Source organism: Austrofundulus limnaeus, unplaced genomic scaffold, assembly GCF_001266775.1.
Source record: "Austrofundulus limnaeus strain Quisiro unplaced genomic scaffold, Austrofundulus_limnaeus-1.0 Scaffold359, whole genome shotgun sequence".
NCBI classification, from domain to species: Eukaryota; Metazoa; Chordata; class Actinopteri; order Cyprinodontiformes; family Rivulidae; genus Austrofundulus; species Austrofundulus limnaeus.
Genome location: NW_013952761.1, coordinates 361,272 through 373,494, shown reverse-complemented (window position 1 = coordinate 373,494; position 12,223 = coordinate 361,272). Strand labels below are relative to the sequence as shown.

The window sequence follows — 12,223 nt, the reverse complement described above, 5'->3', positions numbered from 1 at the left end:
TACTTGCTTCGCACTCAACGTATGCACACACACACAACATGAAACAGACACATAAAGAGAGTGCCGTGACAAAGGGAGGGAAACACAAACACACACACACACACACACACACACACACACACACACACACAACATGAAACAGACACATAAAGAGAGTGCCGTAACAAAGGGAGGGAAACACAAACACACACACACACAAACACACACACACACACACAAACACACACACACACACACACACACTCAGACAGTGATGCCACGTTGAGGTCAGAATACACAATTCTGTAAAAAATAAATAAATAAAACACAAAGAGCAATGATGATTGGATACATTTCAAGCTAATTCGCATCAACAAACAAAACTTGTTTAATATGCAAGGATACGAAAAAAAAGCACTTTGCAATGATTCCGATAGATAAAACTTTCTTGCCAAAATGCCTTACGTAATGTAGGAGGAACCACGATAAGAGAAGAGTTCTGATTTGATGGGGTAACATAATTGCCTTCCAACGCAAACCACTGGAGTGTAACATGTGTTGGAAATTATCACAGTGACAGACAGAGGTGTTTGTCCTTTAAGTGTATAAAATTGAAGRCATGCAGCTTTTATAGGATAATTTAAATCCTCTGCTCTGGTGGCATGCATTCCTTATGTAAATTGAAAGATCCATCATCCCTCTGACAGATCTGTTGCAGAAGACGTTCATCTCATCTTTAAAGACAAAAATGCTAAACATGTTTTTCTTTTCTTTTTTTTACCCGTTGCTCCGTCTGATACCGGTCCTCCCCTTTTTAGATGTCTATTTGTCTCTTTGCTGAAAATGTTAACGAACAGAGCAATAATCAGGCCATATGCTTGCATGTGGCAAATCTCATTACAGTAAATGACCTTTACCAGCCAATGCCAACATTCTTGTGCTTGATAACACAGAGCGCAAAAAGCGTGGGGAGGGGAGAGGGGACAATGGTGGGTTTAGTTAACGCAGTCATGCACAGGAATGGGGCAGAGGGCCAAAAGACCCAAACCTTCAGGATACATTAGCAAACGGCGCTTGCTCCTCTAATTTGGGTCGGAACCAGGCTCACTTTACATTTGTCACACATCACTCTTGATAAACACACAGAATACGTGAGAGAGGCCCAACACCAGAGCACTTACAACAAGCCTCAAGCTCAGGAAAAGTGCGGCGAGCAAAGGAGGAGAGAGCAGAAGGAGAGCAAGGAGATATTACCAGCAGCTGTTACTACTGCGGGTGGAATATATTCAAGTCCAATCAATAAAGCTCCTGCAGACAGTGACACCCAAGCAGACAGAGGAATCATTTTCATCTGATACTTAGAAAAAGCTCCCCTTTTAAAAAGATTGCTTTCAGTCAATGACAACCAGTTGTCATTTGACTAAAGCTCCTGAAATGAAATATATTGACGAGTGTTATCAATCACGGCCCACTCTGCCGTCATATCGCGTTAGTGGAGTAGGTAGGTGGGTGGGTGGGGGAGGGTTGGGAGTCAGTTTGCATGTGGTCATTGGATAATCCAATTTAACTATAAAATTAGAATCACCACCTTCAGCATCCCTCAATTAAAGCCACTTCATGAGAGAAAAGTGCAGTGCAAGGTAAATATTGTGCAGCGACACAGCAGAGATTGAGATCGTAGCTAAACTAGTTTAGACATGCCTTTAACTGGATCATTTACTTTTAGCTTAGAAGACATATCCTTATTCAAATTAAAAGACAAAAATAAAGTAAACATRTAATACCCATGCCAAGCCAGTTGGTGGTGATAATGTGTACATTTAGAACAATTTACTGAATACATGAATGTGATTCAATTGTTGCATTTTGATTGACAGCTGCAACTTGGAAAACAAATGGACTTGACTAATTTTGTGCTTTTTTTAAAGACYAATTTTGTGCTTAACAACCAGGCTAGCTAATATTACAAATATCAGCTAATAATTGAATGTGTTTCAATGCAGCCAAACCAGCAATGCTTCCTTGTATATATCRGACAGAACAATGATTGCAACCAATTTATTGGAATACAAACTAACAGTTAAGAGAACAAAATGGTTATTACTGTTGATACCACTCCTTTKATATGGAGGCTAACACATGCAAATGTGTCACAAATGGCTAAATGCTCTGCAAACACATGAAAGATGTAAATACCAAAAACATTAAAAAGCTTAGACAACTGTAAGTAACAAACGCTGAAAACTCGCTCCACAAAATAGGAGTGCACCAGCCCACTAGGGGGACTCGACCAACGAGTCCTATGAGACTAGACCCTCAGTAAAAACATTTGTTTGCACAAGAAATTTAGTGTGGTGCACTTCCATTTTGCAACCGTAACTTCAGTTTGTAGAATGAGTTYGCAGTGTTTCTTACTTGCAGTTGTTTTGAGGGTTTGCAGTATTTTTCCTTTGCCGTTTTTTTTTCTTTTGTATGTTGTAGAGTTTGAACCATTTGTGTATTTGCAGCGCACTTCGCCGTTTGCTGTGTGTTCATGCCTGTTGTTTATTTAATTTTAATTGTTTTTTTTTTCATGCGAGACACAGTCATTTTGGATTTTAAGGTCAGAGTTGGTCAGGGTTCCCCAACTTTACTTGTTAGAATTTCTACTTAGAATGTATAGTTTCAATTGATTTTTCCAACAAATAATAAACACACAATTTCCAACTTTTGAGCATACATAAAATGCATCCTAAGCATCACTTTATTCTGTGTCCAACTGAAGTTTAAAATAGTGAAAAGGACAAATCTAGATGTAAATAACTACAAAATGGTAAAATGTGGTCCARTTGTTGTTGTGGTTTGTAACACTCGCTCAATACAATAAAATTAGTAGGTATGTACAAAAAAGAAAGTAAAGYCATTGGTTTCCCAAAATCTAATTTAAGTATTTACAGATAAATACAATAAATGCAGCGGAATTGGTTTGTTTTGCACATTGCGCATTATGCAATGTGGATAAGGCCTAATAAGGTTTGAATATTCTTTTGGGAACTAGAGTTTAATTTAAATTATTTGGTTAAAGTGATTACTTAGAAATTTTCTACATTATTTGTACAGCATTTCCTTCCTTTGTTCACAGAATGAAAGGCATGCTGATTTGTGAAATTCCTTCACACTGTTTGAACTTGCTAACGCTTTCCCTCTTTATCTCAGTCCCAAAGGACAGGCTTTGTGATGGTGAAGATGTCTGGGTTCAGTTTGGCTGATAGCTCTATTTGGAAGAGGGTTCCATATCATAATTGAGATATGAACCAAGAAAAAAAATGTGCATSTTTCGTTTCAGTCAACTAACAGAGTGCGTTTGCAGAACAATTTTTTTTCACATAAATGTTTTTTTGATTCTCTTTCTGATTACTGTATCGCCACAGAATAAGACATTGTTACAGTGTAATCACAGCAAAAGAGGTTGTCGTTTTGTTGTCATCATAGTGTCATTACTGTTATTGTGTACACTGTAATATCATTATGCTATGCTAATGTGTCCTCTTACACATAATCAGAGCGAAATGATGATATCTAAGGCTCGGATGTTGCACCATCATGTGAAAAGTGCCTGCATTCGACAGAATCACTCGCCACGTATATTTCACATTACTCCGACCTGCGAAAGCTTATCATCACTGAAAGGTTGAATGTCATTTATTACACGTATCACATTTACACCAAGTGACATTGTCTTTTCAAATTGTGTTGATCTCTTCACTTTCAAAGGTCACCCCCTTCCCTGGCTAAATTCAACCTGACAGAGAATAGTGAGGAGGGGACAGCCCAACACATGCATCCCTCCCGCATCAAAGCGCTCCAAATTAATCTATCCAATTAATGAAGAATGGGGCCTAATGTTGATGAGGGATGACAACTCGACTGGTCAGTTGTTTTTTTATAGCTCCGCTCCCGTTATCGTGAGCTAACCACATGAGACATCCAAACAAATATTTTTGTGGCTYGCCGTTCATCTCGCTCCTCCTTGGATGTCTTCTTCTCTGCAACTCGGCTGCCACTCAAACATGATAGAACTCGATACGGATCATTATGGAAATAATGTTTAATCAATTCCCCCCCTGTTATTGTAATCTATTTCTGCAGTTGTCTGCGTTTGTGTATTTTGTAGCTACATCAGCGCGCCTCACAATTTCCCAATCATGCATATTCAAGTGTTAACGCTGATGCTTAACAGCCGACGCAACCGGAATTAGAACGAGGACATTAGACTTCATTAAAGAGAGAAATGATTATCAGGTTTATCTTTTGAAATGTCTATTAAAATGTGTGTGTCGTCCCTCACTTATCTGTCACCTGGCTCCCATGAGCCTGGCGAACTAATAGAGAGACGGTGAGGGCCAAAGCCCGGGAGAGAGACACGGACCCATCAAGCTCTTCACTCAGACTGGAAGGCTGGCTGCTCTGCTCTGCCAATCCATGTCTTGCTCAGTGTGTCTGACTCAGTTACCACCACTGGTACCCATTTCTCCACCAGAGGCAGATTTGAAAACCCCTTTTTAGCTATCCAAGTAAAAAAAGAAATCAAACAAACTTGAACAAATCGGACGTTATAAGTCTCAGCAAAAGAGGTGCTACGATAAGTTCAAGAACTGGATTCTTTTCAGCCCATGGCAACAATCTCGTCTCTCCAAAGAGCTTTGGCTGACAAAAGCTCCCATAAGAGCGCATGAGAGGAAGATGGATGAACTTGCCCCTAGACACTTATATCAGGTCAGTGCATGTTTTATCCCCTAATGGTTAAGGTTAGGATTGATTAGGGGGGTGATGCTAGATCTGAGCCCGAGGGCYGCTGCTCTGTCTGGAGGCACAGGAAGACGAAACAATCCTCCATCATGGCCCACATTCTAGCTGCGCTCGTGCCACCAGCACCAGCGCAGCTTAGCAGGTTGGAGTGTGCAGTTAGCTTGTTGGATGTGTCCTTCCACCCTGAGAGCGTTATTATTAGAAAGGACATAAACAGACTAATTAAATCGCAGCAGTGGAGCCGGGCTGACAGCTGGCGCAAAGTGTGTGACCAAACAGATCCCTATCAAAGTGCTGAAGTAGAGTGTGTTCTGCTATTGTGTGCATGCCTTTATCTCCTCGCATGCATTAGTATAAGTTAAGCACACACAGGCTTGTGATCAGATTCTATCCAGTTTAGGTGTGATGGCTATAATTTTCAAACTTTAATTTTCTTCACATAGATCCTACCGTCTGGTTTATCAGACTGTCACGAGCACACAGATTCTCTCGTAAGGACCTAAATGTTACAAACGCTTTCCAGCAGAGCAGTAAACACTCCGGTAATTAGTGCACAGTTTCCAAGCTGACTTCAGTCAGCTCTGCAACACGGTCAAGCACGGACCCCATATTGAGAGGAGCCTAGTTATGCATTGATCTCGGAAAATTAAGGCTAACTGTCCCAGATTGTAGCGTCTTGATGTACCTTCTGGACAAGCAATGTACTGTTAGCAGAGTAAACAGGGTGATTTTGACTTGCTGTGTTTTAAAATGATTACGTGCTGAATAATTAATGCCAGCGCCTGTAARAAAAAATACGCCGTTATCTGTGCGCACAAAACCACTGATGATGAGAAAATATGGTTTTAACGAGTCAATAATAGTGAGTGCAACAAGGACGGCCTAATCAATGAGCCTGCAACGTTTGCAAACAAGGACTTGAATTATAACGCCAATAATTGATCCCTTCCATTTTTCTTCCCCTCCCGTCTTCTCCTTCATGTGATGCCGTTGTTTATTGACAGCTCTGTGCCACGGAGGAATGACGGGAAGTTTCAGAGTTTGTTTTAGCACGGACTTTTGCCCCTCCRTACGATGCCACCCCCCCTTCCACCCACACAGACACACACACTCTCCCACCTACTTCCCCCAGCCTAACACCACCCACCCCCTTTTCTTCCATTTGTAAATTTGCAAGCTGTAGCACCAGCTTAACCAAAAAGGATTAAGTCCCATACCCAACTGAGAACACAGATAATGCTCAGTAATTGGTAAAAAATGAAGATGAATGGGACAGCTAGATAAGGACCAATTAGCTGCTGGGAGTGTACAGCTGTGGTCTCCTCACAGAGCGCTCTCAGGGGCCAAGGCCCTCTCTTTTTGCATGCACGCACACACACGTGCACACCGACACAGGCTAAACACGACTGTGGGGGCTTTTCACAAATTTGCCAGATGACCCCTTTCTTATCGTCTCACCCTGAACATTTTTTTAAATCTTATTGCAAGGCAACACGCCAGGTACCTGCCAATACCCATCCAACAGCTCCAGACATTGAAGAAGCTGGAGAATTTTAGGTGCTGATGTTGAATGGAACCGTTCCTAAGGGTTTGTGAGATGCCACGGGTCAAAATGCAAAAGAACGTGAAAGAAAAGCAACAACTGTTGTGTCTCCTTCTGTCTGCGGTGTTGTCTTTCGGTGAGTTGTTTGGTCGGCATGTTGTGGCATCATCTGGCTGATGACAGCGGAATTCCCATATCTAATTACAAACAGGATTTCAGCTCCATTAGTGCAGCGTGGTGAGGAGTCAGATGAGTGGCAGGGCAGCACCCGGTGGCCAAAGAGAGACACAGGGTGAAAGACAGAGACGTAAGTGAGACAGGGAAACGCACTTTKCTCGTTTTTGTGGGTGGAAATAAACACTTTATATTTCTTCAGTGGATGACAGAAAAAAAAATTCCTTCTCTTGAAACTGGCAGGTGTTTGTTAGTGGGCAGCTGACAATAATTTTTCTGCCAGTAATGAAGGTTGCGGCTGGGGTCAATGCACTGGGAGAGAACGGCGGGCGGTTTATCCCCCTCAAGGCCAAGCAGCACACATGTTTTGTTTGGTCTGTGATCTGTAATTGTGGCATTTCCTGAGAGGCGCAGGAACAATTCACATTGTGCTGTGAGAGGGCTCTCTCTGCACAACTAAAGACTGTGTGTGTGTGTATGTGTGTGTGTGTGTGTGGGGGGGGGACAACCTCACCGTACACACCTTTACCTCCACCTCTCCTCACGAGAATTTGTTGCTGACACTTTTCCTTCTTTTTTTCTTTTTTTTGAGGGGGGTGTTTCTCTTTTTAATCCCATAATTAATAACACTGACGCAAACAGGAAGGTCTAATTGTAATTAATATTTAATGTGAGAGAGAAACATTAGCCTGTTCAATTTACATCAACACAAAGACTGCGGCGAGCTATCCAACTCCACAAACAGTACAGAGTGTCCTTCACTCGCCGGCTCGGAGCACTTCACAGCACAAGATCTGCTTCAGACAGACACTGAGACGAAGCACCTGTGTTTCAAGCTGCAGAAGGTTTTTCTTTTTTCCTCCCTTCAATGGCTTTATGTAGCGAGCTGCTCTCTACATTGACCTGATCTGCATCCTTAGTGGTGTTGTCAGAAGTGGGCTCATTATCATATCAATACCTGTGTTGGTGGTAACATGATTTGTTTAAATAAACACAACGGTTTTTTAAACCGACTGGTTGTAAAAAAAAAAAACAAACGTTAGTCCGTTTCTTCCGAGCAGCTGCGGTGTGGGCCTGTTAAACAAAAAATAAAATAAAATAAAATAAAAAATAAAAAAACARCATGGAGTAATTCCCAAGTCAGCTTTGTGAGTTGCAACAAAACGGCAGCCAGAACCCGTTTCCCCCTTCTGCCCACTCCACACTGTATCAGTCAAGTGATTTATATATTTGGATTGCAATTTGATAATAAGCTCAAGAGCCGAACATGCTACGTATTCACACTCCAAAATGGCCAGACTCATAAATCAGATCAGAGCGAGGCACTTTTGGAATGTTAAATAACTCCGCCGTCACGCTTCCCAGAGAGTCTGCGCTTATTTTTTTTTGTTATTTATTTAAATTTTTTTTTGTGTGTGTGAAATTACAAAATCCATAGAAGAGTTAGAAATCTGTGCAGAGATGAAAACGACAGCATGCTGTTTGCTCGGTTTCATGGCTCTGCAGTGCAGAGCGGGCCATATATCTCTGGCGTATTATCAGGATGACTCCTGCTGGCCACCCTGTCACAGGAGAGTGCTTGATATAAACAAGAGATTGCCGCGACACCCAGTAATCAATATTAGGATGGTTTCAGTACCCAACATCATTTGTCTCTGCGAGCATTCCTTTGACCAAACGAAGCATTAATTCAAATCATAAATCTGAGCTGATTTAAATCCGAGGAGAGTGAGGCAGAGAGAAGGGGCCCCTGTCTGACTGCCTGCCCCTAATGATTTATTTTCTACATTTCTGCGAGCGAGAGATTTGTCCATAGCCACTGACAGGTCACCTTCAAACGCCAGTGGCAGACTGTTCATCACCATGCAGACGAGCATCTCATCGCTGCGAGTAAATATTAAAGGAAAAGAATCCAATTGATTGTGGATGGGGCTGAGAGGCGTCGCCGCCATATATTTCACTCAGGGAGCTAATGCTGCGGCCCGTGCTTCTAGAACTGCCCCCCCCCCCCTTTTGCCAAAATTATGATTCTTTCGGGAGCCCGTKTGGCTGGCTGTGGACTCAAGGTTACAATTTAAATTGTAAAAAGATAAAACAGCTTCTTATTAGCTCCATTGCCACAGCCTTGCTGCTGGTGCTTACATTTATCTTTATTTCCGTGACCTCGCAGGCTCGTATTCTACTTTTTTTTTTTTTACACACTCCATTCTCTCCAAGTGATGACCTCACACTTTATGCATTTTGCATTGTTAAATCGGCTTTGAAACACATCCTGTTTTCATCCCGCACACCACAGAGCAGAAATGCATTCACGTGGCCATTTATTACAGCAAGTGAATAAAGAGCTTAATTTAAGCAACCAAAGCTACATCTGGTTTATAATTCTGAAAAGGCTCATGAATCTGCGCTAACGTACATTATCATTCTCTTTAATTCACTAAGTGCTTGTGTGTGATATTACAGAAAACCTTCTGCTTTTTAGTGCTAATAATTAACTGAAATGGCACATAGTGGGGAAAAAAAACCCTCTCACAGCAATTCAATTAGATCCTGTTAAAAAGCTGATAGCTTTGGTAAACTGTGCTCACAGCTTCACTCAGCAATTAAGCTATTTGTTTTATTTTCTTTCAACATTAAAAGACTTGAGAAAGAAAACAGATGCCTATTACCCAATTTTGACTTCCAGTGTGCACAAATGCAGCAAAATCAATAGCTTAACATCTKACAGAGCATATAAGAACAGGAGTATCCTGAAAATATCATGCAAATCTTTGGTTTATGTTGAGCTGTGTGAGTAAGACCTCAGAGCCTTTTCAGGATTTAGGCTGAAAACTGACAGAAACTTAGATAATTGATCACAGAAAAACAAGTTGTTAGTGATTAAGTTTTTTTTTTTACTTTATGGAGTCATTGTTTACGAGGAAAAGACAAAACCCATATGCGTCAAAATATTTTAAATGTTTGTTGCTTTTGTGTTTTATTTACAATAAAAGAGGCTGATAAGCAAAAACGTTAAGTGTAACAACAGGATTTCAAAAAGCATTTCACTGTTTCCACTTACAAATAATTTGTTAGTTTGCATTTGTTGTGTGATGCAGCTCACAACAAAAATCCTTTCAATAAAAATGGAGTTCTCCATGTTTAACACTGAAGTTAAAAGTGTTGCTCTTGGTCAATATCTCTGAGAAGAGTTGATTTGATTTGATTGATAAATGAACTCTGACACATTTACTGTACATATCACTTTTAAATCACGTTTAAACTCATTAAACGTGATATAAGTCGTGAATAAACAGTTGGACTGCAAAYGAAACCAGATTTGAGTTGCCAGACACATTTGTAGAATTCTGTCAGGCAAAACTTAATGTGTCACTGAACAGTTCCTAAAATCAAATCAATGTGTTTTTTTAACTTTAATATATGTCTGAACAGTGTTTCATAAACATTTACAAAAAGGTTGTTTATAAAGTGTTTAAAACTAACAACCAAGTTTTACAGCAATAATAAATCCTTTGTAAAAAGGCCCAAATTAAAAAGTGGNAAATCAAATCAATGTGTTTTTTTAACTTTAATATATGTCTTTTCACATCAGATAGGATTTAACTCTTGGTGTTTTTAAATCTTATCCCAAAACACATTTGTTTTCAAAAGCCTTTAATTTAGTAGCAAGAGTTGACTTGTGCTTCTGTGGTTTGTTTTCATGATTTATCATATTTGTTTTAATTGTTCCTCTGGTCTTCCATTCTGTTTTGTCTTTTTATTGTTGGTATTGTACTAACAGTTGTTTTTAAATGTGCTGCACAAATAAAGTTGAGAATCTTGTGGTATCACTTTTCTACATGAGATTATTTATAAAGGACTTATTATTGCTTTGTACATAGGTTTGTATAAGTTTGTAAACAAAATCAATTATTAATTATTTATTAAACAGTTATAATGCACTGTTCATACACTGAAGTAGGCTCGCTATTAGATCAATTGCTGTACTTTTATTTTTATTCATTATTTAGATTTTAAATATCAAATATTTGTTAGTGCGTTACCTGCATGTGTGAGTGATGACCGTCTAAAAACACAAACTTTGTTTTGTATATAAAGTTGTTTAGTCAAAAAATAAGCTGAGCAACTGGTAATAAATTACATTTACTTGAACTACTAAAATGTCTGAACAGTGTCTCATAAATGTTTACAAAAAGGTTGTTTATAAAGTGTTTAAAACTAACAACCAAGTTTTACAGCAATAATAAATCCTTTGTAAAAAGGCCCAAATTAAAAAGTGGCATCTAACTTTTAAACAAACTTATTTTTCATTTTACTCATACAGGATCAACTTAAGTACATGTTTTTTTGAGTTTTGTACAAAACTATATAAATATATAAATTACACAGTAAATATCAAGCCATTTTGGCATATTCATCTGTGCGGATTGTAGTAAACCAGCATTAAAGGAATTATTCAGATCTTTTTAAAGTTGATATCCTACCTGCTGCATATAGCTTTTTAAATGACCTCAGTTTAGAGAACAAGGATTTAATTCTTACCAACGAGTTAATGAGTAGTTTGAGTTGGGCCAAGGCCGAAATGGATTTATGTCATTTTTAAACAACTCCAATCTCAAAAACTTCCTGCTTGTTTTGTTTTAATAAACTTTCCATTGGCATCGGCTTCATAATACATTCTTATTTACACAGAATGTATGAGTTACTAGATATTTCTCCAAAGAGAGGTTGTTCAAAAAGCTTTCTACAATAAATAAGACTTTCCACAGAACCTGGCTTCAAAAGATCTGAACTATCTATTTATTAACTCATCTTAAGTCTCAATATGTAAAATAATCTGAGGCCTGTATTTACCAAGTGTTTGTGACCGCGTGCAAAAGTGCATCTTTTTACCGACGCTGGAGCTGAGGTCTCCGTTCTCTCCATCAGCTCCGTGGTGGTTGGCGCTGCTGTGGTAGCCGCTCATCGCCTCCAGTTTGATCTTCTTGACCTTCATGGCCTCTGCGATGGCTGCGTTGGCAGCTGCTGCCGCGGCTGCTGTCAGGCCTGGTGAGAGGAGGCAGAGGAGACAGAGCGCTTACAGACATGCTACACGCCTGCTGAGGCTGAGCCWCAGCACCTGCAGAAAACCACAGAGACATGCCTCAGTGAAGCCAGGACACAAATAAAAAGCACTTTATTAACAAGTGTTGAATTATTTTTATCTACTTGGGTGAATGAGCTCTGAAGAGATCAGAACTCAGTTTTCATCATTTGATGAGATGTCTTCACAGCAGGTAATCAGGCTGATGGGACGAGTCTATGGGTGTGTGGCAGCGTATGATTTTTATGAATGTTTCCAAGACCATATTGATGATTTTTTCTTTGATGGGAACAGATGTCAAGATAAAAATGTGTGCTGCGAGCATTTTGTGTGTACACCTTAGATTACACAATGGATCTGTGTAAATAAAGGAGGCGTTGAGATACAATGTGACGTAGTAAAATTTGGAATGGAAAAACATAGCTATAGGATGAAAAAAATCCAGTTAGGGAATAGTGTCTTAATAATTCTTTTAATGATTTACTTTTTACATGTCCAAATGGTTTAAAAAAATTGGATTGAAAGACTAAATTAAACAAAAACTACACCTCAGCCTTTTTCTGAGTGTCAAGGTGAGTGTTTAAACAAAAAACAATGCAAAGGGTGTTTATGGTGTTTCATTAACATTATTGTTTTATTTTTACACTGTGTTAAAC

General features: G+C 39.5%; 1 protein-coding gene across 5 annotated transcripts in view; it reads right to left on the bottom strand.

Annotated features, from left to right (window-relative positions):
- The window catches only part of dachd (dachshund d), a 127,842-nt gene that overhangs the window by 39,490 nt on the left and 76,129 nt on the right, over positions 1–12,223 (bottom strand). For 3 of the 5 annotated variants that reach the window (XM_014023207.1, XM_014023205.1, XM_014023206.1), the window contains exon 3: positions 11,339–11,530. In XM_014023207.1, the coding sequence (XP_013878661.1) occupies positions 11,339–11,530 (192 nt within the window). The remainder of the gene's footprint in view (positions 1–11,338; positions 11,531–12,223) is intronic. The other 2 variants (XM_014023209.1, XM_014023208.1) reach the window with 1 other exon arrangement.